Source organism: Ptychodera flava, chromosome 1 (genome assembly GCF_041260155.1).
Source record: "Ptychodera flava strain L36383 chromosome 1, AS_Pfla_20210202, whole genome shotgun sequence".
NCBI classification, from domain to species: Eukaryota; Metazoa; Hemichordata; class Enteropneusta; family Ptychoderidae; genus Ptychodera; species Ptychodera flava.
In genome coordinates this window covers 28,177,301-28,204,926 of record NC_091928.1, presented here as the reverse complement: position 1 = coordinate 28,204,926, position 27,626 = coordinate 28,177,301, and the positions used below count along the sequence as shown (strand labels likewise).

Sequence of the window (27,626 nt, the reverse complement as noted above, 5' to 3'; positions counted from 1 at the left end):
TTTTTGTAATTTCATTTGCATATCGTATTAAATCACGATCTCCAGATAATGAATTCAACCAAAAGGAATCATACCCATTGCCGCTATTGAAGTATTTAATTAACTGATAAATATGTCAATAGAAAATATAAAATATTACAGAGATAGGATCAGACACTGGTTGACTTGTTTACACTTAAGTTCCGTCTCGAACAGCATAGGCAGGTCGACCGTGGTCAATACTATCGACTGTCTCATATGCGATGTTATCCACAGTACCTTCTCCATCGTTTCTTGCAGTGTGGTGGACTAATCCGACGTCAACGTTGTCTGCCATACTCACGTCACCGTCCTCATCGATTGCTGTGTATACGTCACCATCATCGTCATTGATATCTGCGGACTCGTACGCCACATTTTCGACACTCCCGCTGTCGCATGTGAAGGACCTTTCCCCGACCTTTTCACCTATAATCATGTTGTCATATCGTTGACTTTCGTCTTCATATTTGTTGCTGCGTATTTTATCATTCTGCAGCATGATATCAACTTTGGTACCATTTTGTTTCGAGGTTTCATATTGTGCCAGTGGTTTCACCAGCATCTTTACGCCTGTATGTTTATCGATGCAGCCATGGTCTTCCGTTTGGTCGGTATCCACACTTGTATACCCGTCGTCTTCACTAATAACTTTCAAATTCTCACTATTAACAGCACCTTCCCGCCGTATGTTGTTTCGTCTCTCTGGTTCATTACAATAAACCACTTCGTCTTGTATTGCACTCGAACTTCCTAAAGCGTTTCGGAATTTCAGTCGTATTTTCCTGGAGAAAATACAATGGAATTTCTAAGAAAAAGGGTGTACTTTATTCACCAAAGTAATTGAAAATTTGAGGAAGTAAAATTTGAAGTAATTGAAAATTGCGGAATTGAAAACGATGAACAATCAACAAAATATATAGCGTCAAAGGAGAGTTGATAATGATCGATTTTTTCGATATATGACATGACATGTAACACAGCTGCATTGTAACCTAATTTGCGCTTTTCTTGACATATTATTTGTTCTCACATATTCATCCAGCGTGCTACTTCGAAATGCATTAATTGTGCCTTTTAAGAATTTTTGTTAGTCTATATACAGTCTATGGGCAGGCTCCGCACTGGAATATATATTTACTGGTAGACGTACCGTCTCATAAGGAAAATGATCAAAGCCAAACCAATCAGAATCGCTGTAACAACACCCAGTGATACACCAATAGCCCAACCTGGATGAAAAAATGCATTGATTGGAATTTGTGATCTGGTTTAATCGCGTTCAGTAATAACACAAATTCAAAATCGAGCGAGCGGGCGGTGAATAAGAAAGTAAGCAAGCATGTAGATTTTCGTGCATGTGTGCGTGTGATACTTCTCTGCGCTCTGCAAACATTACTTCGTGCGACTTACTGCAAGTAAATGTTACAACTTGAAGAATACACTGTTATTATCGTGATCTGTCATGCAATCAATACGCGATATGGCAGACTTAAGTATGACATAAAATCCCGAACGTACTTGCGTAAATACGATGATAGGACGATGAAGAGGCTGTATTTATGTCTGAGTAACTATGCCACACTTTGTGGAAATTTTAGCGAAATCAGTACAATAGAAAGAAGAAATGGAGTTTTAATGATAAAAATACTACAGTACTGTAACTAATTACGCAAATTGGCTGCAGACGTCTGATTCATTTCTCAAAAGTAGGTTATGAAGTGCCTTCAGAAAAACATTCACACTTTACATCACCCATGAGGCTGACCGGTGTTAAATTTTTGTCAGCGTGTGTATGTTAAGAGTTTGTCTAGCCCCATTAAAGTATTGTGCAAGATTGATAAACTTGAAGACTAGGCCTCATAGCTGAACAGATTTAAAACTGAATACCACAAGATTTAGCAAATCTGTTGAAATTTTAAATTAATCTCACGATGATCTCTTCAAACACACCATAAATGTTGTAAGGCCTTTAAAACTGCGAACTGAGTGTTGCGAAACTGAATGACTGGCGCTACTTTCACGGATATTCTACAGACGATACAGCTGGAGGCACATGTCTAATCACAGGGGGTTGTCTACATGTCCGTCCCAGGGGTGGGCAGGTGTTTCGTTGTATCGCTAATAAAGATATATTCTACCAACCTTTGGTGTTTCGGTCTTAACTTAGCACTGCCCTTGACAATCTTGCGTATACGTTTTATCAACATGCTGCGTCTATTATCTGATGAGTTTGAGTGCCTAATTTGCCAAAGTAATCAAGGGTAAATTACTAATCTGTGGACGCTCTCACCGGATTATCACCGGATTAAATTTGACAAAGTCAACAATCGACAGCAGCTTCAGTTATACCTTGCTGGTGCGTACGTTGTTGACTCTGTCAAAGTTAATCCGGTGATAATCTGGTGACAGATTAGTAATTTACCGTTGCTTACTTTGGCAAATTAGGCACTCAAACTCATCAGATAATAGACGAAATTACTACCCTTGCTTGCCTTGGCGAATTACGCAATCAAACTGATAAGATAATAGACGCAACACAGTGACAAAACTTCGCTAAAAATTGTCAAAGGACGTACAAAAAAAGAAATCGTTACAAAACCAGCGCTAACATAACACAAAGACACCAAAGCTACAAAGAAAGGTTGGTAATATAACTCTTTATTGGCACTATATATCATAGTAAAACATGTTAAAATAAAATAAACCATAGCAAGAAGAACCCTGTCCTTAGACAAGACACCCCTACCCCTGGGGACTGACTTTGTTGCAATGCCCTATGTCTAATTGAAGTTTAGCAACGAAGACATGAACGCATGAAACGCGGCATTGTGTATGCCATATACTTTTATACTTAAGAATCAGTAGGATACGCAAGTGCACTTATTCTGAGAGTTAGATAATGTTATGAGCCCTACCGGCATGACTTGTAGTAACACTCTCTGATAACTGTGTGTCTGCAAAGAACAGATAAGGGTAAACAAGTGCATACAACCTTTTATGGCAAAGGCAAATTAGGAATATCTGAATGAGGTAAACATAGGTACCGACAGAACGAGGTAAACGATGTCAAAGGCGTCGAGTATTGAGTGAGTATTGTCAAAATATAGTTTCATACTAATTTTTAGTCAGGAGAGAGACGTGACAAAGCACGTAAAGTTTTCTTGAAAGGTAAAGTCGTGAACAAGAGTGGAACAAAGTAAGATTATGTAATTACGATTGAAGTAACAAGACGGTTTCTCAGTCCACAGCCCTTCAATAGTACAACGGATAGTTCCACTGCCGTTGGTGTAGTAACCATCATGACATGTATATATCACAGTGCTGTTGTAGCTGTATTGAGTCCCGATTCTGTCTGCATTTTCAACTTCACCTGGATTGCCGCAATCTATGGCTACATGTAGAAAGTCGGGAAGGAATATAACGAAACAAGGTCAGGGAACAAAAACGAAGCGAGAACAAACAGACAGATTAATAGATCAACAGAGAAACGTATATAACTAAGAATCCTTTCTGTCTCAAGATTGCAGGATGAATAAAACTTTAGTAACAGAAATTATTACTTTGTACTTGAAGTAATTTGTATATATATATATATATATATATATATATATATATATATATATATATATATATATATATATATCACAAAGTCATAAAAAGTAATCCTCATTCATAGAGATGCCGAGGCTTTTGAAAATGTTAAACAAATTTACGACCATGACGAGCGCGAACGATTCCGTTCGATGACAAACATAACCTTGCACGTTTGTGGCCACAACGCTGCCGTCACCGGTCTCAACCGGTGTCAACCTGTCAATCCCTATCTCGGTCGTCAATGTTTTCGTCTGACGGACATTGATGTTTGCAGTGACACATATTTCGCCCATAGATACATCCTAATTTTGTTAATCGACGGCAACTCTGTTCTGTTGTGAGTGTTGACTTTGTAATAGTCAACTTTCGAAATACGAATCCACAGCACTGCACTGCAGAGTTAAGACTACAGCTCGACAGTTTATGTCGCTTTCCGAAGATTATACGGTATTCATTTATTGAGTTGAACTTACGTTGAGGTGTAGGTTTCGGGTTTATCGCCTACCGGTATCGCCAGGTACGACATCCACATTCAGCCTTACGACTCGACTGGAGCCGCCACGTTACTGAGCCAGTAAAATAAAACGATCGACGGTATCCCCATTGGATTCTCGTGAATAGTTAATAGTTTAAGCGATTCGAAAGTTTGTTGGACATACCTTCTATGTTTTCTTATCTGAGTTTATCGGGTCACCTTTTTGTGAAGATGTCATGAGAGCACGGCATCGATCTCGACAAATTGGTTTGTGTCGCGACGTGCATGTATGAACGGTACCATACAGGAAAAAAGTTCCGCTCACGGTTGATTACGTACAACAGCCTAGGGGTAATATGGATTTCTTATCTTTTCTGGTGTAAGTCACACGGTGGTAATACGTGCTAGTTCATGTGATATTTTTCACGTGGACTGGCCCGTATCACCACCTGTATGACGTACACTCGCACAGATAAGAAATCCATATTACCCTATTGTACGTCATCAACCAGAACTTTTTTCCTGCAATGGTACCGTTCATACATGCACGCAGGGACACAGACCGGTTTGCGGTGATTGATGCCGTGTTCTCATGACATTTTTAAGCAAAGGCGACGCGATAAATACAGATATGGAAACAAAGAAGGCATGTCCAACGAAGTTCCTAGTCGCTCAAGCTTTAGATATTCCTAAGAATCGAATGAAGATACCGTCGATCGTTTATGGCTCAGTAACGTCGCGGCTCCAGTCTAGTCGTAATGCATAATGTTGACGTCGTATCTGGAGATCGCCAACCGACCGGACGTCGTGGCGATCCCGGTTGGAGATAAACCCGAAAGATACACCTCAACGTAAGTTCAAGTAAATAAATGAGTACCGTATAATCTTCGGGAAAGCGGCATAGGAGGCACAAGCATAAAGTCATTCGACGAACAACAATAAAATTCCTACATCACACAAAATTCGTTTAATTCTTGACTGGAATCAAATGTACAGCGTAGGACTGTTGTCATGACATAAGCTGTCGAGCTGACATGTCAGTCTGAACTCTGCAGCGTTGTAGAATCCGATGTCTTTCGAAAGTTGACTAGGACAAAACTCACAACAGAAAAGAGTTTACGTCAAGTAAAAAAAATTAGGATGTATCTACGGCGATATATGTGTCAAGGCAAACAGCGAAGTGCGTAAGACGGAAACGTTGACGACTGAAATTGGAATGCATTGACAAGTTGAAACCGGCGGAGACCTGCGTCGGCAGCGCTGTGCCCAAGCGTACACTATGTGTGTCATCGAACGGAATCTTTCGGGCTCGCCAAGGTAAACTTTAGACTGAAAGATTCAGTCGTGTGCGGGCGCTCCCGCGCATTGCGACCTACGACCCTTTACTACGACTGAAGGCACATTGTTGAAATCCTGTTCTCCAACACAATGTTGTTGGAACCAATCATATTACAGGAACGAGTTAAATGAGAGTATGTAGGGTAACAAGACCGCCCACATCGCTCACTCATTATGTCATTATGGCCATTATGTATTTATTATGACGGGCCGCTTTACACATTAAATGAAAGTAAATAAAACACAAATCGCGACAAAAATCGTGCAATGTTTACAATAAATTTGATCTATCCACATCAAATAAAAATAGTAATATATAATTACGTGGAATTATTCTCTGTTTGACGTCATCGTATACTTGAATTTTTCGCGGAGCCGCACAAATTCTCAATGATATATATAATATATATAATATATATATATATATATATATATATATATATATATATATATATATATATATATATATATATATATATATATATATATATATATATATATATATATATATATATATATATATATATATATATATAAGTCTTATGTTAGACATAGTAAAGTGATCTATTTCCGCCCGAAAGACAACCCGCGGGATATCATGTCTTGAACAATAATTACTTGATCTTTACTGTTTCCCTTACTCAGATGTAGATTCAATCACCGCGCAAAACAAGGAATTCGATAAACAACCGCAACACCCCTGTTGTTTATTTTACAAAATCACGGGAATAAAGTGACAGCGATACCTGAAGATATTCAGATTCAGATAATTTATAAATTTAGAAAATACATTCACGACCAGTTCAATACCTGTAGGTGTTAAGAAGATTCCTTGACATAAACCTTTAATTGTTAGTATTTAGCCTGATAATATAAGCCATAACAAACTCATCGATGCACACCGGCAGGGTGCCATTCCATGTTGCATTCTGTTGGCATTCAACAGTGTGAAGGGGACTGGACAGTTTAAAGCCGATTTTACAAGTGATTGATACAGTGTCTCCAATCAAATATGGACATGAACCATTATAATGTAATGTTCCATTCACACGACTTGGCAGCAGGGGACAAAGTGGTACTTCTATGGTACATAAATAGAGGATACAGTCAGTTACAACTCTTTTTAGCCATACGTCATTCACGCCAAAAAATGGAAGTTTCAGACACTTAAACCAAATAAAAATCACTTCACGGTAATACGAACAGCACGTAAATCCACCAAAGCGTCGAACACGACGAAATAAAAAAGTCACTGCATTTCCTCATTTGATACATAATTATTTTCCGCGCTCCACGCGTCAAACTGTAAACGTGGACGTCCAAAATAGATTACAATTCCTGTTAAATTATTGTCTACAAAGTCAACGCGACACGCGAAGTGCTGTATGGAAACATGATAATTAGACTAGGAGTTTTAAGCCAAGCCTTAGTACAAAACACACACCTCTGTACTTCAGCGTAAATATTCCCCTGTGAGTACCACCATTGATTCCAGATTGAAAAGTAACGTCCACGGTGTTCGAACATGACGTCGCTGATAAAGTGCTGACTTCTATGTTTCGCTGTCTACCATTAATCCTTTCGTATAAAGTCACAGAGTCTGTTTCTTCATCCACATTGAACAAAACAAATTTAAACTCCAAGATGTTTCTCGGCTGTGCACTGACATGCCATGTGCATTCTTGATTTTCCGTGTAATATCCAGGAAATCCTGGTGAGTAGATAGTTCCTGTTCCTAGCATATGCCCTCCACATGAACCCATGGATACTGAATATTAACATCAGGTACATATATTTTAAATTGTAATGATAATAATGAATTAGTGCCATAAACTATATATGGAGCTCGAGTTCAGTTTTATTTGACAGACGAGGGGCAAAAGTTTTGATATAAACACAGAATATTAGGCAATCGTGTTATTTTTAATATAAACCTCTTGTTTCCTAACAAACAAACAAACAAACAAACCAGCTAACTAACAAACACACAAACAAACCAGCTAACTAACAAACACACAAACAAACAGACGTAGACAGACAGAAGGACAGACAAAAAGACGAATGAAGTCCTTTTTCGTGTTAGTCATCAACATTAAAAATTTTACGGAATGATAATAATTGGCATGGATTTGAGATACTGTACCACACAGGACTAAAATGGAAAAACTTCAATAGTTTTGACAATCTTTTGTATTACATTTTGACAAATTCTACTGAGCAATTACATACTACATGCAGCTGTTAGTAGAGTTTCCTGCTCGGTTTTACTACATTTGTCTATTGTAGAATGTTTGATATTGTAACGTCAATGAAAAGCTATGCCAAAGTAGAGTTCAAAATTTCGGTATTCGATGTCAATCTACTAAACCACAATGAAAATTTCTGCTGCATCTCTTCGTCGATTTCGCTGGTTTCAGTAATTGTCCATTGGATCGTTTCATAATTTACTTTTCACATTAATGTCAGTGTACATGTAGTTTTCATTCTTTCATGTTCTTTATGTTAATATGGGCTTTGGTAGATGATTGTAGATAACATCAAAACATGAAGCAAATTGATGAATGATATTATTAGTTCACCCAAATATATTCCGACTGTGTATTCGCCTCCACATGTATGAAGTTCATCCCCACTACATGGTACAAGGCATTGGTCTCCCGATTCCTTCGTTAAAGCTCTGTATTGTATCTCGTTACCACATAAGCAATGGCGTCCATTTTGCAATCCGGCATAAGTATAATTTTGGCTACGGCAATTCTCAAGACACTTTTGAATGGTCAAGTCGTAAATGTGATAAAGATTCTGACTTCCAACTTGGTAACAGCCGAGATAAGCATCATCTAATATTAAAGAAAATATACATCACCATAGCTATTACTGTGGAGAAAAGAGCAGGTGTTTGAAGAGGAAGACGGTCTAAATCAAACTATAGCCTATGCTGGAATGAAATCATTGCATCACATGGTAAAAAAGAAACTTGTTTATGCCACTTAACGAGATATATCACCAGCATGTTGAACTTCTCACCAAATAAATATATCGTTCATTTAATGTTTGACCAGACTCGCAAACTCCTGGCGAAGTTGACAAAAATAAATTGAAAGTTTACATAGAAAGAGTGGGGTTGCATTTTATACAAGCTCAGATAGCAGGGGTACAAGCAGGCATTTGGCGTGTCGTACTTACAATAACATTTCACAGTTGCAGCATAGTTGTCGAAATAATAATCATTATGATAATCATAACAGAAGTCAAAATCGCAATCCAATAGAGATTCACGGTTTTCGTCGCATGTGATATTTATGATACTGCGTCGTGGATCACCAGACATTTCATTCAAGTATCCGGAAGACATCGCCCCTTTGTATCCTGTAAAACAAACTATACATGTGAATAAATGCTGATTTCAATACAACCACAGACAAAGCGAAACAGACTAGCAACTGGTATTGTTCAACGTGTGAAGCGGCTACGTAACCCATCCATGTTCGCCTCGCCTCAGGTAGCTCTCGCCTCTCTTTTCCGAAGAGTGCCGACCATTCATCCTTCGGTAAAGTTCTGATTTTCGCCAATTGTTAAGCGAAAGTATGTTCGGCAAAGTTTGTGTTGTTTTTGTCGTGTGGTGCTGAGCGGAATTGGCGTTCTGGCGAAAACGGGAGTGTTTTGAGCTTCAGGAAAGTGAGTTTTACCATTTTAAAAATTCCTCTCATATTTTTATGAATATATAATGAATGTGTTTGAACCAAATTTGAAAGTCTTTTATCGATACTGTCTGGTTTTACTCAATGGTTTACGGTCAGTAACCGCCTTTTAACGTTCGTCAAGGAAGGATATGTTTATGAAACTGCTGGCGTGTTATGTTTTGATTGGCGTGAAGCAATATTTCTGCCCTGAGAGCTCACAAAGTAACTATGGTTGCTGCGCGGACTGGCAGCACGATGCCATCTTGTCGGTCGTATTTTTCGCATACTCCCGTGCAATCATCAGCCACAAACAAAGTCTCCAAAAAGTTTGACACCTTTGAAGCTCATTTTAATATGAAAAGGCCATAGTCTACAGAGATGACCATGGAACAAAAGGCATGCCGCGTTCCTAGTCTGGTTTTCTATTTGTCTGTGATACAACACGTCATATGATCGAGGCTTCTTTACTTAAGACATTTGTCGTACATTTGACTTAGCGCGATCGTCTTCAAAATATGTTTTCGTTACACTGTCCTAATCATTCGAAATGCAAAGTGGTCAGTTTTCTAGGCAGGGCATTATTTTACATGTTGGTATAGCCACAAACTGATGACGTCAAAATCGCCGTACACAAAACACAGACGCCCCGTAATTGCGGCACCGACTAACTAATAAGGTTAAAATAATATAAATTTGCACTTTCTTCAAATCACTGTCACTATCTCCGACTGCTTAGTTTTTGTATTGGGTGAAGTACAGTGGGGGCCAGGAATTGGGGTTAGCTGACCAAATTGTTGGAACGGAGCGAGCGAAGCGAGCGGAGTTCCGACAATTTGGTCAGCTAACCCCAATTTCTGGCTCCCACTGTGCTTCACCCAACACAAAATCAAGCAAATGAAGACCATCACAGACTTTTTAGGGTTAGGGTTAGTTAGTTCTTGTGATTGCGGCAATAATTCCGTCTCATTCCGGGTACAATATGTCCCCTCTCATGTTGTATTCATCAAATTTGTTGTCATGTACAAACTGACCCCGACGGCAATGGCCATATTGACCCCTTTTCAATATAGCCGTTGCCAAAGACGGCACATAGTTACATAACAGAATTCAGAGTTCATTCAAATGCAAATAATAATCAATATGACGGCCAAAAAATCTTTGTATGTTTTCATTTGCATTACTTCTTCTACAGACCGAAAATCACACCTGTACATTAGTTCAAACTCTGTTATTGATTGGTTTAATTTTTTGTCCACAAATTTGTTTCCTTTATCTTTGCGATATGCCTCCCAATAGATTTTTAGCCAGGCTGTATTATGGAAATTTATGAATACACGGATGTAAAAAAAAAAACATCTATAATGAATTCAAGTTCCGGAAGTCCAAATACAGCTTGAGTCGACACAGTGACAGACATTTGGTGATTGGAGTCATTGGTCGCGATATTTGTGCTTGCTTTTTAATTTCTGTTGACCGGCGTACGTAATGCCAATAGTTTATAGATTTGTTCCTACAGGTTCCAATATTATTCCGATGAATGGTAGGGGGCTTATTCTTCGTTGTCCAAGTCTCCTCAGTTCTCTCATTTCACCGCTAATCATTGTCTTCATTTTGTGGATCCTCAAACCTTCGCCCACACCAACACCTTTGAAGGCATGTGGATGCATGCCATGCGAACTTGGATTGGCTTCACACCTTCAGACTTATTTCCAACTTGTCTTTATAGACTATTATGAGTTCATGTAGCGGAGGCGTTTCGGCGATAAAGCTATAAGGCGTGGATTTTACTTGCTCAACATATTTCAATTCTCTGTCCTTCAAGTTTACAGTCCCCTTCATCGATTCATTGCAACTCTGCACATAGCACCATATTTTTATATGCAAATGTTTTGAGACGGTCTAAAAACTAATATCACGCCTAAGTTTACAACTCATGAGGCCACTGCCGCTGATGTGTGACACTGGGAATGCACAAACCAGACGAAGTTCGTGCTAGTGACTATATATAGGCACCCTAAATCATTATATTGGCATCGAATTTCGTTTGCTTCTGTACTTAATTCACTTCGTCGATGGGTGGAATTTTTATGTTATTTCCGTGGCATATCCAACGAATTGTTGTTCACGTTTTCATCTACAATAGCAATGAAATATTGCATTTCATATATGTTGAGTGCATACGTAATGAACCACTTTTATATAAAAGTGTATCCTGTCAAAAACGGAACACACGTACACCTTCCGTATTGTAAAAAAGGCAGCAAATGACAAATTCAATAATAAATGTCAAACACAAAGTTTTCAACATATAAAACATCCTAAACAAGTGACAATTTTATACTTTAACTGTGCAAATACAACAAATAATATGAAAAATATTCAAACAATAACAAATCTGCACAACAAACACGACAATGCAGAGAAAAAAATAAAGACAGGCAATAAAGCAATCAATGCAGAGGCATAAATTCAATAAAAGAAGGAAAATGTGTAAAAGACTTTCAAATCATTACAAGTGAACATTATAAATTAATCAGTTCCTGCTTAGCATTATCACCCTAACGTTAATATGAAACATTGCATCCCTTTCTCGCAACTTGTTCTCGTGGAGTACAGGTTATAGGTAGAGCTTCACATGCTGGAGGTTCTGGGTTCGACCCCCGGCAGCGGTAATTGTTGTTGTGTAAAAAAAAGTAACTAAAAAATAACGTTTCTCTCTCCCTTGTCATTAATCAACCGTTGCTTCCACATAGGTATCAGGCTGGCTGAAGAAGACGTGGATAGAGTAATAGGATACTACAAAATGAGGGAAAGGAGTGAAGATGGTAAAAAATTGGGACCCTTCTTTTCAATCATTTCCCCCTAAGTTTCCAAGCCCCCATTCCTAACTCTTACCCCCAAAATAATTTATCGCCCCTTTTAGAACGTAACCTTTGACCTCATTTCCATAAGTACGCACATCTTTGACGTCATCAGTTTGTGGCTATACCACTTGTAAAATGATGCCCTAGAGTTCTATAAAGTGTGTTTTTTTCTGATGATGTGCATGACAACCAATTTTAGTTCAGACTGGAGCATATTTTGAACAGGTACATTGTATTTGGTACAGAATGAGTTGTGTCGTCCAGGCTGATACTTTGGATTTTAGAGAACGAACATTGACACACGAAAATAAACAGACAATTCATCTATTGTCCCTTCAAAGAAATGTCTTTTGTTTCATTTCCGAAATTTGTGTTGGTTGGAACTATTGCTTACTAAAGTTCTAGCTTAGTACGAAACTATATTTCCCTTAAAATTAGCCTTAAAAATGAGCTTGCACGCGACATTGTGCTAGGGTCACGAACTATATTGTAAGATCACCGAAGAGCAGCTTTCTGATTGAATACATGTAAACAAATTAATGACAGATATGCAATGTAACATTAAATTCTTGGTTAATGTGCAAACATAGAACACACCTAGTTTATTGCAGAGAAGATTAGCAGCTGAAAAACTCCAGCTTTGTACAACGCCTCTCCAGGAATTTCTATAATACAAGACAGGTAACCATTCGTCCTCGATAAACATCTCAACTCGGCCTTCGTAAGGCGTTTCTCCGCCTACAAGTCGAACGGCTTCCGATTCTGAAAGTAAATACATGGACTGTGAGTTTTCACTGGAACCAGCAATACTTAATTAGTTAAATGTTTAAAAACATCGGATTTTTTACTGATTTGTTTTTAGCTCACGTGTGTAAACACGTGGGCTATTGTCATAGCAATGTCTGTCTGTCTGTCCGTGTGTGTGTGTGTGTGTGTGTGTGTCTGTCTGTCTGTCTGTCTGTTTACACGATAACTCAAAAACGCCTGAACGAATTCAAGTCAGATTTGGTACACAGGTACCATGTGCTACTTGCAAGAACTGATTAGATTTTGGTTAGTGTGGCTTGCATATTAATGAAGTTATGCAATATCGTTTTTTTCCAAACAATGGTTTCCCTATGGAGACGGTAATGACAGTGTAGACATATATCAAGAAATACTGCACAAAATTTCATGAAACTTTTCACAGATGACAATCTAAGAACATTATGATGATACTGTGAGTGTCATGTCAATTATCTTCTAATTTGCATATTTAATGAACTTTTGTTATTAGTGAGATAACTCTGAAATTCCTGCACCAAACGTGATGATACTTGCAACAAATATTGATCTGATATATATCTAACTATACTTAGAAGCATTAGGCAGTGTCAAGTTAATAAATAGCTCATTTGCATATTTTATGAAGGTTTGTAATTAGTCATATAACTCCGATGTAACTTCACCAAATGTGATGAAATCTGCTGCAGATACTGATCCGACTGATATCTAACTGTAGTGTAAAGCATTAAGTAGTGTGAAATTAATGAAGGGTTCATTTGCATATTTAATAAACTTTGTAATTAGGTATATAACTCTGAAATTACGTCACCCAAGTCAGTGAAATTTGGTACAGATATTGTTTTGATAAATATCTAATTGTACTGAGAAGCATTTGGCAGTGTCAAGTTAACAAATAGGTCATTTGCATATTTTATGAAGTTTTGTAATTAGTGATATAACTCCAAAATAACTGCACCAAATGTGATGAAATCTGCTGCAGATACTAATCGGACAGATATCTAATTGTGGTGTAGAGCATTTAGTTGTGTGAAGTTAATTAAGGGTTCATTTGCATATTTAATAAACTTTGTAATTAGGTATATAACTCTGAAATTACGGCACCCAAGTCAGTGAAATTAGGTACAGATATTGTTTTGATAAATATCTAATTGTACTGAGAAGCATTTGGCAGTGTCAAGTTAACAAATAGGTCATTTGCATATTTCATGAAGTTTTGTAATTAGTGATATAACTCCAAAATAACTGCATCAAATGTGATGAAAACTGCTGCACTTACTGATACGACAGATATCTTACTGTGTTGTAAAGCACTTAGTAGTATAAAGTTAATTAAGGGTTCATTTGCATATTTAATAAACTTTGTAATTAGGTATATAACTCTGAAATTTTGGCACTAAAATTTGGTGAAACGTGCTACAGAAATTGATTTGACAAATATTTAATTGTGCTATGAATCATTGAACAGTGTTAAGTTAATGTAGGGTTTATTTGCATATTTAATGAACTTTGTAATAAGTGACATTACTCTAAAATTACAGCATTAAATAAAATAAAACGTGCTACAAATGTTGATCTAATAGATATCTAATTATCCCATAAAGCATTGAGCAGTGTCAAGTTAATTGACAGCTCACTTCAAGTTGCATATTAAATAAAGTTTTATAATTAGTGATTAAACTCTGAGAGTACTGTGCGAAGTTGAAAAAACCTGCTACATATAGTGATAACATAATGTCATTGTTCTGTGAAGCGTACAACTATTCATTAACCTGTTGTAAAACACGTGAGCATATTCAGTTCATATCTGGTTATTGGTAGCATATGTTCCCTTTCCACTATCCAAGCCATGGTTTTAGAGGCATGTATATCTTTGTATGTATCGCTGTATGCCAAAAATGTATGTTCGCCACACTCTCTTGGGCACGGTACGAAGCACAAACGCAACGGCCAATTGAAATTCATTGAGGAACAGCAAGCACTGTGCTTCGACGGCAGAGTAGAATGACTGTGTATTCGGTCTCATCCGTGACGAGAATGTTGCATTTGGACGTTTAGTCATGTGAACGGCTCTGTTTGATGACTTTACCTACAGTTAAAGCTATTATAGGGTAGCGATACATCATTTCTGTAGGATTATCTCGTCAGAGATAGCGCAATGAACATTGTCTATGGAAACGTTTATCATTCCTGCTTCAGGTCTGCCATTTTGTGGTATATTACAGAACAACAAACTGTACTGTTCAAGTCGTACATACAATGCGCCTGGCTTCAACCGAGGGCGGTAACTTAAAAATCACAGAAGTATCTACAGTCAAGCAGTAAGGAGAAGTATTGCTATTTCATACCTGCATCCGTAACACGAGTGTGTAACCAAACAGTAACCAGAGCTGCAAAAAGAGTTGCCCTGTACGTCTCCATGCCTTGATCAATTGATATTCGATCTGAAGACATGTTATTTTCATTCAGTACTGTGAAATACTTGGTCGGAACTTCCCGGTTCAAAGGTTAAAAGGTTGCAAAAGGAAACCTCGCACAACGTGCAGACAATAGAAAGCTGAATTACGGATAAGGTCACATCCGTAAAGGGCAATGAAAACGTCTGAACATGATGTACTTATTGGCTCATTTCACATTAGCTATTATATGATCACAGATAGGTACAAAATAATTTAACCGGGAATACCGAACGTCGCGTCTTCAAATTGCATTTGGGTATTTCCGGTCATTGCATTGTAAAACAAACATCGTCTGTGAAGTTCTGCTGCACATAATAGAATGGCAACCAAACATTTTGAAACGTAACAGGCACTTTATATGTGTGAATACAAGTCACAGATCGATAAGTTGTTAACATTTTCAATAGAAACTGTAATATGAAGTATCGCAAAATATATGCGTGTACCTTTGCTAGATGATACCTATCTTATGATACCATGGTGGCTATCCATGCATGTTTGCAAGTACATATATACCTGATTGCCTCAATTCATTGAGCCCTAGCGAAGTTTTGAGGAAGTGCAGAACGGAAAACGTCCCCGCTTTTTAGCTCACGTGTGTAAACACGTGGGCTAATGTCATAGCGATGTCTGTCTGTCTGTCCGTGTGTGTGTGTGTGTGTGTGTGTGTGTGTGTGTGTGTTAGTGTGTGTGTGTGTGTGTGTCTGTCTGTCTGTCTGTCTGTCTGTTTACACGATAACTCAAAAACGCCTGAACGGATTCAAGTCAGATTCGGTACACAGGTACCATATGCTACTTGCAAGAACTGATTAGATTTTGGTTAGTGTGGCTTGCATATTAATGAAGTTATGCAATATCATTTTTTCCGTCCAATGGTTTCCCTATGGAGACGGTAATGACAGTGTAGACATATATCAAGAAATACTGCACCAAATTTCATGAAACTTTTCACAGATGACAATCTAAGAACATTATGATGATACTGTGAGTGTCATGTCAATTATCTTCTCATTTGCATATTTATACCAAACTTGATAATACTTGCAACAAATATTGACCTGATTAATATCTAATTATACTTAGAAGCATTAGCCAGTGTGAAGTTAATAAATAGCTCATTTGCATATTTTATGAAGGTTTGTAATTAGTCATATAACTCCGATATAACTTCACCAAATGTGATGAAATCTAGTGCAGATACTGATCCGACTGATACCTAACAGTATTGTAAAGCATTAGTAGTGTGAAATTAATTAAGGGTTAATTTGCATATTAAATGAACTTTGCAATTAGGTATGTAACACTGAAATTACGGCACCCAAGTCAGTGAAATTGGGTACAGATATTGTTTTGATAAATATCTAATTGTACTGAGAAGCACTTGGCAGTGTCAAGTTAACAAATAGGTCATTTGCATATTTTATGAAGTTTCGTAATTAGTGATATAACTCCAAAATAACTTCACCAAATGTGATGAAATCTGCTGCAGATACTGATCCGACAGATATCTAATTATGGTGTAGAGCATTTAGTTGTGTGAAGTTAATTAAGGCATCATTTGCATATTTAATGAACTTTGTAAGTAGTGATATTACTCCAAAATTACAGCGTTAAATTTGATGAAACTTGCTAGAGATGTTGATCTGATAAATATCCAATTGTACTGAGAAGCATTGAGCAGTGTCAAGTTAATAAATAGCTCATTTGCATATTTCATGAAGTCTTATAATTAGTCATATAACTCCGAAATAACTGCATCAAATGTGATGAAAACTGCTGCACATACTGATACGACAGATATCTAACTGTGTTGTAAAGCATTTAGTAGTGTAAAGTTAATTAAGGGTTCATTTGCATATTTAATAAACTTTGTAATTAGGTATATAACTCTGAAATTTCGGCACCAAAATTTAGTGAAATGTGCTACAGATATTTATCTGATAAATATTTAATTGTGCTATGAATCATTGAACAGTGTCAAGTTAATTTAGGGATTATTTGCATATTTAATGAACTTTGTAATTAGTGACATTACTCTAAAATTACAGCATTAAATTAAATAAAACGTGCTACAAATGTTGATCTGATGGATATCTAATTGTCCCATAAAGCATTGAGCAGTGCCAAGTTAATTAACAGCTCATTTGCATATTAAATAAAGTTTTGTAGGCCTAATTAGTGATTAAACTCTGAGAGTACTGTGCGAAGTTGAAAAAACCTGCTACATATAGTGATAACATACATCTTATTGTTCTGTGAAGCGTACAACTATTAATGAATCTGTTGTAAAACACGTGAGCATATTCGTTCATATCTGGTTTCAAAATGTGGGCGTTAATGCACGACAGAAGTACTTAACCATACGAAATGAGACTTACTATTTTATCGGAACTGTATCACTAAAAACATGCAATTTCTTTCCTTTCTTTTGAGTGTATCATTTCGGGAATAAGGAGAAGAAAACATTTGACCCTTCGGTGGACATCGCCCCGCTGTCGGATTATTTATAGCTAACATTTTATAATGCCTAGTGTATGACGACACTAAATAAGGACAAACTGTGTGTATCACCATTGAGTCTATCGGTCGTCGTGTGAGTAGGATGCCAGAGATCAACTAGAGTAGTGGATTGTGGATGAAAATTAAAAATCCTTATTTCTTTGACAAAATATACTTACATAAGAGCCCGCTGATGATAACAGTCTGCCATACCAAAAGTACTATGTAATTTTTTTTCTACTCTCTTTACTTAATTATAGTTGCATATTCGAAGAACAAATATTTCGTGATATAATATAGTCGATCATTCTAAGTTTCATTAGAAGTAACCGCGCCGAAAAAAAATTCCGAAATAGCAATGTTTACAAGTCGAGCGCAACCTTCCGATTGCATAACTCGATCCACCATAGACTAGTCGATACTGTCTCGGAACACGCCGTCAACGACAGCCCGTGTTTTTATACCCTGCGGCGTGAGTATTAGTTGCAATGCTTAGTTTCCTAATAAGATATGTCAATAGAAAATAAAAAAATAATACAGAGAAAAGTTGACTTGTTTACTCTTCGGGTCTAGGAAGAACAGAATAGTCAGGTCATTCATGGTCAATATTATCGGTTGTTTCATATGCGATGTTATCCACAGTTCCTTCTCCATCGTCATCATTTCTTGCGGTGTGGTGGACTAACTCGAAGTCATCGTCCTTAACGATTACTGTGTATACGTCATCATCCTCCTCATCGATATGTGCGGACTCGTATGCCACATTTTCGACACTCCCGCTGTCGCCTGTGAAGGATTTCTTCCCGGCCTTTTTACCCATAGTTAGGTTATCATATCCTAAGCTTTCATCGTCCGATTTGTTACGAAGCAATTTATCATCCTGCGGCATGATATCAACTTTGATACAATTTTCTTTCAAGTTTTCTATCTGTTCTCCGATGCAGCCTTGGTATTCTGTTTGGTCGGCACCCATACTTGTAAGCCCATCGTTCTCATTGGTAACTTCCAAATTATCATTCTTAGCAGTACCTTCACGCCGTATGTTGTTTCGTGTCTCTGGTTCATTAAAATATAGAACAGTTACTTCGTTTTGTGTTCTACTAGAACTTCCAACTGTGTTTCGTAATTTCATTTGTATTTTTCTGGAGAAAAGAAAAGAAAATTTGAAGAACGTTTTTTCATAATTCACGCAAGTGATACAGATTAGGAAAGTATCAGCGTTTGCAGATCAGTACATCGCAATGCATGCCTGGCGAGTCGAATTAATAAGCAAATCATTGAAAACTAGAGCGACAACACGTGATGGAAATGGACTAGAAAGTTAGTAAGTAAAGTTGAACAAACAATATCAAAATAATTTAAATTTTTTTATTGATGCCGGTAAGATAATTTTGCATCACTTTGGACAAAAATGTGGATTGAAACTTTAAGATGAAGTTTTAAGACTTGACGAAGACTTTTCAGTGAAGAATTGAAATGATGGTCAGCCAACAAAACGGCGTCAAAGGGTCGTTGATGATATAGTTGTTCGACATACTGTAAAAATATCATAACGATATACTCACAAAAATAATAATCTTAATTTAACCTAATTTGTACTTTTCTTGATACATCGTTTCCTCTCAGAAATTGTTTGAAGCAGCCTACCTCGAAATTTATTCACTACTGTGAAGGATATTTTAGGTCTATAGGTCTACAGTTTGTCTACGGTCTTAGAGACTCTATGCTATTAAGTACTTGGAATATATGTTTACTTGTGGACGTACCGTCTCATAAGGAAAATGATCAAAGCCAAACCAATCAGAATTACTGTTGCAACACTCAACGATATGCCATTAGCCAAACCTGGATAAAAAAAATGCATCAATTGGAATTCATTGTTTGGATTCATCGCTTTCAATGATATCACACACTCAAGGGCGAGCGAGCTGGCATTGAAAGTAAGCAAGCATGTATATTTTCGTGCATGTGCGCGTGCGATACTTCTCTGCGCTCTACAAGCATTATCCCGTGCTGCTTACTACAAGGACATTTACAGCTTGAAGAATATACTGTCTTGATCTGATTTGGATTTAATATGTGACATGGAAGACTTCATGTATGATGATCCCGAGCGTAATTATGTTAAAAAGATAATAGAAAAATGAAGAAGCTGCATTTATAGTATAGAGTAACTTTGCCACACTTGTTGGAAATAAAGATGATTGTCAGCGAAATCGGTGCAATAGAAAGAAGGAATATTTTTTGATGTTAAAAGAGTAAGTTCAGTTTATTACGCAAGTTCGCCCAAGATCAATAATTCATTTCTCATAACTAGTACCTTGAGCAAAATATCCCCACTTTCCAACACATGATCACTGACCAATGTAAAATCAGTGTCAACTTGTGTATTGGCAAGAATTCGTCTTGCCATGATAAATTGAATATTGTGCCTGGATGACACACTTGAAGTTAGCCTCGTAGCTGAGAAGATTAAAACTGAAAAGCACCATTCCAAGCTTTTAAACCCGCTAACTAAGGTTAGGAAAACTCAAAGATCGGCGTTATTTTCACGGATACATCCACTTCGGATGAAGCCGGAAGTACAGGTATAACCGAAGCTAAGCAAGAAAGACATGACGTGGCTTTGTACATGGAATATACTTTTATACTTCAGTGGAATACGCGACTGCACTAATTGTGAGAGTGAGATGATGCTATGACCTCAACAAAATAACAGTTGAGAATTACCAGCAGCACTTGCAGTAACACTCTCTGATACCTGTGTGTCTGCAAAGAAAAATAAAAGTACAAAGTCAAATCTACGGTGCGTCAGTCAAACAGTCTTGTATGGGAAAACAAAATTGGGTAATACCTTAACTGGTAAACATAGGCAATGCCAAAACAAGGTAAAAAATATCAAAGGCGTTGCTGTGTGTTTCGCCGAGTATTAAATAAGTATTCTCAAATTCTTATTCGAAAAAACGGTAGTCAGAAAAATGACGTGGTGAATCACCAGGATTTTTTTTTTCTCGAAATATGTCATTAACAAGAGTGAAACAAAGTAAGATTACGTAATTACCATTGAAGAAACAAGACGGCTTCTCAGTCCACCGCCCTTCAATCGTACAACGGATAGTTCCGCTGCCGTTGGTGTAGTAACCATCATGACATGTATATATCACAGTGCTGTTGTAGCTGTATTGAGTCCCGATCCTGTCTGCATTTTCAACTTCACCTGGATTGCCACAATCTATGGCTATGTGTAGAAAGTAACAGGAAGGAAAATAAAGAAACAAAATCAAGGAACACAAATGAAGCGAGATAAAAAGAGATAAAATGAACATGAAATTAATATGTTCGGATTCTTAAATGCCCATAGACAGGTAAACACACAAACACAGACACAGACACTGACGCAGACAAAGACACAGACAGACAGACAGACAGCTGACAGACAGACAGACAGACACATAAACACACACACAACACACACACACACACACACACACATATATGTATATATATATATATATATATATATATATATATATAATATATATATTATATATAAATTATATATATTCCCAACAGCTTATTTTTGTAAAAATTAAATCATGAAATCATAGAATTGAATTCTATATAACGTTCTGCCCAAACTTAAATTATGGTGCCTTGATCAATAATGACTTGATCATTACTGTGTTTACCTTACTCGGATGTACATTTAACAACCGAGCTAAACACGATATTTGATGAAAACCATAATAACCCTATTATTTATTTGACAAGCTCGATAAGAAACAAGTAATGGCGATGTCCAAAAACATTCAGATTCAGGTATTATATGATTTTAGAAAATACAGTCACGACCATTTCTATTCCTGTCAGGTCGATTCCTTGACATAAACCTTTAGTTTATTGTATTTAGCCGGATACTACAAACTGTAACAAAACTCACCGATGCACCGCGGCAGGGTGCCATTCCACGTTGCATCCTGTTGGCATTTAACAGCGTGATTGGGAATGGAAAATTTAAAGCCGATTTTACAAGTGATGGATACTGTGTCTCCTATCAAATATGGACATCCATCCTTACGACCTGGCAGCAGAGGGCACACTAGTACTTCTATGATACAAAATACACGATACAGTCAGTTACAACTCTTTGTAGCCATACGTCATTCATGCTGAAACATGGAATTTTTAAAGAATTAATTAAAAAAAGTAAAACGTGAAACGCGCCTCGGGGACAGATATTCTGACTCTTGAATTTCTACAATTCTTTTCTAAGCGAGTCACTTTGGGGCTCTTTTTAAAGCTCTTGGAGAAAGAAAAACCTTCATCATCTTAGTTTTTTGAAAATCCAAATTTTCCTTTTCCCATAGAGTTAGCACAGGGATGGCGACCACTTTGAACTTCAAATATCGCAAAATGTAGGCAACATTGAGAAGGCCACAGTACTGGAGTAATGTTGCATATTTAATTATCTACACTGACAGCGTGGGAGACAGCGCCCTCTACTGGTCATGTTTATTGTTTGCCAAACTTGCATTTGAGGCCAGTAGTCTAGGGCAGCTGTCTCCGTTTCTTTCCCACCCTGCCCTCCCTTAGTTAAGAGTGCGGGTGCATTATGTATGTGTTAATTATTAGTCCAACAACTAGTTGGACCTATTCATCTATGGACCAGGTTTTAATCAAACAAGGTCATGTCTTTTGCATGTCGCATAAAATGCATAGTTCTGTAACTTAAAGCATGTTTGAGACTTCTCTACTTCGTACGTTATCTTTTCTACAGTGTTTATTATTCTGCTTTAGAGGCCTGCAAAAGCCTCTCTCTCCAGTTACCTTCATTAAAACATTACAGGCTCTTGCCTACTGACTGCCAAACTCATGTCCTTGTCAGTTATTTCACTTCATAATTTTGAGTAATTTGTTTCACTTGTTCCAAACTTTGCAAGGTGACCCCGATTTTTATTGTTGATTTGGAGAATGGTTGAAAGATTCACTTAGGAAAGATTCAGCTAAAGTTCAAGTCTTTTACGTTCAATGCCCATACTACCGTAAACCACATAGAAAGCACTTCGTCACGGTAATACGAACAGCATGTAACTCAATCAAAGAAGTAGATGACGAGGAAACAAAACATCACTGTTTCCGCACTTGTAATGTCATTTTCCGTGTCAAACTGCTAACCAGATCTTCCAGTAAAGATTACAATTCCAGCTAAATTATTGTTTACAAAGTCAACTCAACATGCAAAGGAAAGTAAATTCTCGTGTATTGAAATATGACTATCAGATTATGATTTTGAAAGCAAAGTCTTAGTAAAAACACACACCTCTGTACTTCAGCGTGAATATTCCCCTGCGACTGTCGCCATTCTTACGTCGACCAGATTCAACAAAACGTTCACGGTGTTCGAACATGACTTTGCTGATAAATTGCTGACTTCTATGTTTCGCCGTCCACCATTCATCATTTCATATAAAGTCACAGAGTCTGTTTCTTCATCCATATTTAACAAAACAAATTTAAACTCCAAGATGCTTCTCGGTTGCTGTGCACTGACATGCCATGTGCATTCTTGATTTTCCATGTAATGTCCGGGAAATCCTGGTGAGTAGATGGTCCCAGTCCCAACCACATGACCTCCACATGAACCCATGGATGCTGAATATTAACAACAGGCTCATTTTCAAATCTTAAGGATAATAATAATTTATCACCACATGCTTTAAACGTATTTCGGTTTAATTTTATAGACAAGGGGTAAAATTGTAGAAGTAATATCGTAATAATAGACAATCGTTATTTTGTCGAGTTCCAAATTTTTGTTAATCAACATCTGTCTACTAAACCTGAAATAAAATTATCTATGCAACCTCTTCGTCGATTTCGCAGTTGTTGGTAATCGTCTATGGAAATTTTTAACCACTTACTTCTCATATTCATGTTTGACGTTGCCTGTTCGTGCACTGCATGGTACAGTGAAGTTGACGTAACTTGCAGGTAAATCATGTTTTCATGTTTAACATACTGTGTCAGATGATTATAGAAACAGCAAGACTTTAAGCAATTGAGTGAATGATAGAATTATCTCACCTAAATAGATTTCGACTGCTTTTGCACCTCCACATGTGTAGCTTCTGTCTCCACTACATTGCATTAGGCACTTGTCTCCCGATTTTCTCGTCAGAGCTCTGTATTGTGTCCCGTTAAGACACACGCAATATCGTCCATTTCGCAATCCGGCATAAGTGTAATATTGACTACGGCAATTCTCAAGGCAACGTTGAATTGTCAAGCCGGCAATGCGCTGTAGATTCCAACTTACACTACGGTAACAGCCGAGATGAGCATCATCTAATAATCATAGAAAATATGCAAGATTGAAGATTCTCGAGATTGTCAGACTGTGTTGATAATATGCATTGTTGATCTTCAAACCATTAGACACTCACCAATGGCTATTGTAGGTTTCGTTTATAGGATTGCCATCATTACAATCTGAATTTGTAATCGTAATTAGAAAGCATAATCTCAGTTGCACAGTCAACAAAGCCAGTTTAATCTCTGCATCATCAACTGCTGTAGGTCACAGTGAACAGATGGAAATTTAAGTATTTTATCTGAGTTTGAAAATTAACATGACTTGTTCGTATTTTCAAGTTCCGTTTACACGGCCTTAGCAGAGTTTGCATCCGCATTATTACAGCAAATAAAATGTAGATATTTACATTTTCTTTACTTAGAGTAAGTGCCTAGAATACTTGACTGTATTTTTCACTTTGTGTTTTTCACTTCACGCTTGCTATTACAGTGAAAAAAAGTGAAAGTGTTTGAAAAGGTAGACCGTCGAAAATGAGCAACGTCTTTTTTGCAAATCGCAATGAGTAATGCCTATATTCGGAGCCAATAGTGCATCACATATGTGAATATTATAGTCAATAGTTGTCAATAGTTGTGATAAGGAAAAAATTCCAATATTGGCGGAAAAGCTTAAGATTATAACCGGTTCATCTTTTGCGGTGTTAATGTTACTCTGTATTTGAAGTTTGTTTTTTCCTTCTCAAAGAGCATGCACCGAACGAGACGATTTGCCAATAATTAAACTTCGTATTGTATAGCGTACATGTAGGCAGTCTATGCCTAAAAGGAAGTCTTTTCGTCACACAGTTAAAATGCTTGCTTACGCTACACAACTAGATATATATGCATGTTAAACTTCTTACCGAACAATGTATATACACCTTCTTTATATTCTTGAACGGACTTACACATACTCTTGGTGGAGTCAACATAATGGAACTTAATGTGCACCTAAACGGAGCGGGACTGTAGTTTAAGCTAAGTCTCCAGGTAACAGGCAGGCAATTAGAGTGTTGTACTTACAGTTACATTTTACAGTTGCCGCACGTTCGGGAGCAAAATAATCATAAACGTTAAAACGGCAATCCAATAGGGATTCATCGCTTTCGTCGCACCAGATATTAGTGATACGGCGTCGCGGATCACCAGAGAGTTTGTCGCTGGATCCGTGATACATCGCCCCGTTGTATCCTGTAAAACAAAGTATACGTGTGAGTTAATGCTGTTTTCCATACCACACGTCATATGATTTAAGCCTTCACTGGCTATGACATTTGATGTGTAAGTAAGTTACCTTCTTAAAAACAGTTGTGTTTATATTCTCAAAATCATTCGAACTGCAAAGTGATAAGCTTGTCGAGGTAGGTTTGATAATTGATATAATTGACAAGTGAATTATGGTTCCAACTGGGATAGATTTTAAACAATTAGAGAGTATGGTGTATACAATGCATTTTTGTTGTCAAGGCAAAAATATACCTTGGATTTCAGCATATTAAAGGGAGAAGAGAACAGAAATGTTATATGGCATTGGCAAAATAATGATAACTATTAATTAATTCTATAGTTTCTTCAAAGATACTTCTTTTGTTTTGTTTCTGTATGTGATGGGACCGTGCTTGGAACTATGATAACGTTGCTTTGCTAAAAATTGCAGCATGGTACAAAGCTATATTTCCATCTAATTTAGCTTTCAAGAAAGGCTTGATTTTGATTTTTTGGTCATGGAATATCGAGTGTGGGATACGTCAATAAATTATATGCAAGTACATATAGAACACACCTAATTCGTTGCAGAGAATATCAGCATCTGGAAAACTCCAGCTGTGCATTCCTCTCCCGGGAGGTCCATTATACAAGACAGGTAGCCATTGGCCATTGATAAACATTTCAACTCGGCCTTCGTAAGGCGTTTCTCCGCCTACAAGTCGAACGACTTCCGATTCTGAAAGTAAATACATAGATTGTGATTTTTCACGTAAATGTTTAAAGATCGACTATTACCTTTTATACTGAATTTGAATGAAAATATATGTGCCCTGTTCTTGTTTGGAAAATGCCCGCCACGGTTTGTGGGACATGCATATACTGTCACGCTCGTAGTCACGGGAATTATGAGTTGAGGTACCAGTCTTGATTTTAATTCTTTCAGTAACTGAAGCTAACACACCGAGATGTAGATACGTAGCACAACCTTAAACTTTATTCAAGTTGGCGACTGTGTCATTAACCGTCAAAGGTATGATGTGTAATGTCTCTAATGTAAATTCTCTACAAAGTTAAATACGTTTCTTCTGACTTACTTAACTACTATGGTTATCACGTGGTAATTTTCCCACCAGTCTTTGATTGTTTCTTAAGATTAAACAAGATCACGCCATGGAATATCCCGTTCTCGATTGTTTTCATTCAACGTCCACAAATGATTAATTAAAAGTATCACACTATCTTCTATCTGCTTCCCTTACGATCTGGAGTCAGTGCTTCCAGATGATATATCTACAAGTGAGGGCGTTACTATCTCCCGCCTTTTTAATAACAGTGTCCTCGCTGGTCAAAGCGATTGACGGAGCATGGCGGTATATATCGCTACACAGCCAAAACATTTGTCCCTGTAACAGGCCGTATACTAGACCCTGACACAGCCCTTCGGTACAGATCAGTGTCGGCAAAAACGTCCCATAGCTTTGACAGGGGCTGATGTACACATCTGTGGCCAGTGCTGTGATGACATGGCTATATACAGTGCTGTAGACACAGTGATGTGACAGGGCCTGAAATTTCTTTGTGCCCCATCACTGTATTTACATGAAATAGCAATATGAATAAAGACCTGTAACAGTGTCAATAATATTTGTAATGTGCACATATTTGTGCCTGTATTTATTTTTGTGATCAAAATTGGCCCATTTTTCTGAAAATATATACCCCAGAAATCTGACAAGTTTTCAGCCCCTGTAACAGGCCCTGTAAATTCAACCCTAACACACCATTGTTTGTCGACCAGTATTTCAGTCATGTGGTCACAGTTCTGGATACACTCAGAAATTACATCACTGTGTACATTTCTTTTATGCCTGGCCTGATACTGACCTGTTCATACACCCCTGGTATCTGACCAACTATACAGGTCCTGTAACAGAGGTTATTTCTTAGGGACTGTTACAGGTACTGATCAGACCCTGTTACAGGCATGTACTGAAATCTACCTTTAGTTTCTAATTAGTTCATCGTAGTTGTAGTAATAAAGATTGAAGAACTGTCTCCATCACCTGAACTCAATAGTTCTTGCTTTGCAAACAATCCCAAACGAAGTCAGTAGAGTGTTTCCAGTGCTCTCACAGGGGCAATGGCATTTGCCGTTGATAACGCTATTTTTTTTTCACTATGCAGCATACTAGTGACTCTAAATAAACAGCTTGCAAGTTGTTATGTTTAGCGAATTTTGTCAATGCTTGACACAGCTTCAACCCGAGGATCAACATGTTATGGAAAATCCAAAATGGCGTTAGCCATTGTCACGAGGCGTGTTAGTGCGACGAGCAAAATGAGGCTGGAG

General features: G+C 37.5%; 1 protein-coding gene across 1 annotated transcript; it reads right to left on the bottom strand.

Annotated features, from left to right (window-relative positions):
• Nucleotides 1-11: 11 nt before the first annotated feature.
• LOC139143833 (uncharacterized) lies at nucleotides 12-27,086 on the bottom strand. The gene is made up of 8 exons (XM_070714416.1): nucleotides 26,996-27,086; nucleotides 25,851-26,012; nucleotides 25,091-25,258; nucleotides 21,657-21,821; nucleotides 20,778-20,954; nucleotides 2,937-2,975; nucleotides 1,172-1,250; nucleotides 12-803 (listed from the first exon to the last, which is right to left on the bottom strand). Exons 1-8 carry the CDS (start codon nucleotides 27,084-27,086, stop codon nucleotides 176-178), a joined length of 1,509 nt encoding a protein of 502 aa, XP_070570517.1. The 3' UTR covers nucleotides 12-175.
• Between the last annotated feature and the right edge of the window lie 540 nt (nucleotides 27,087-27,626).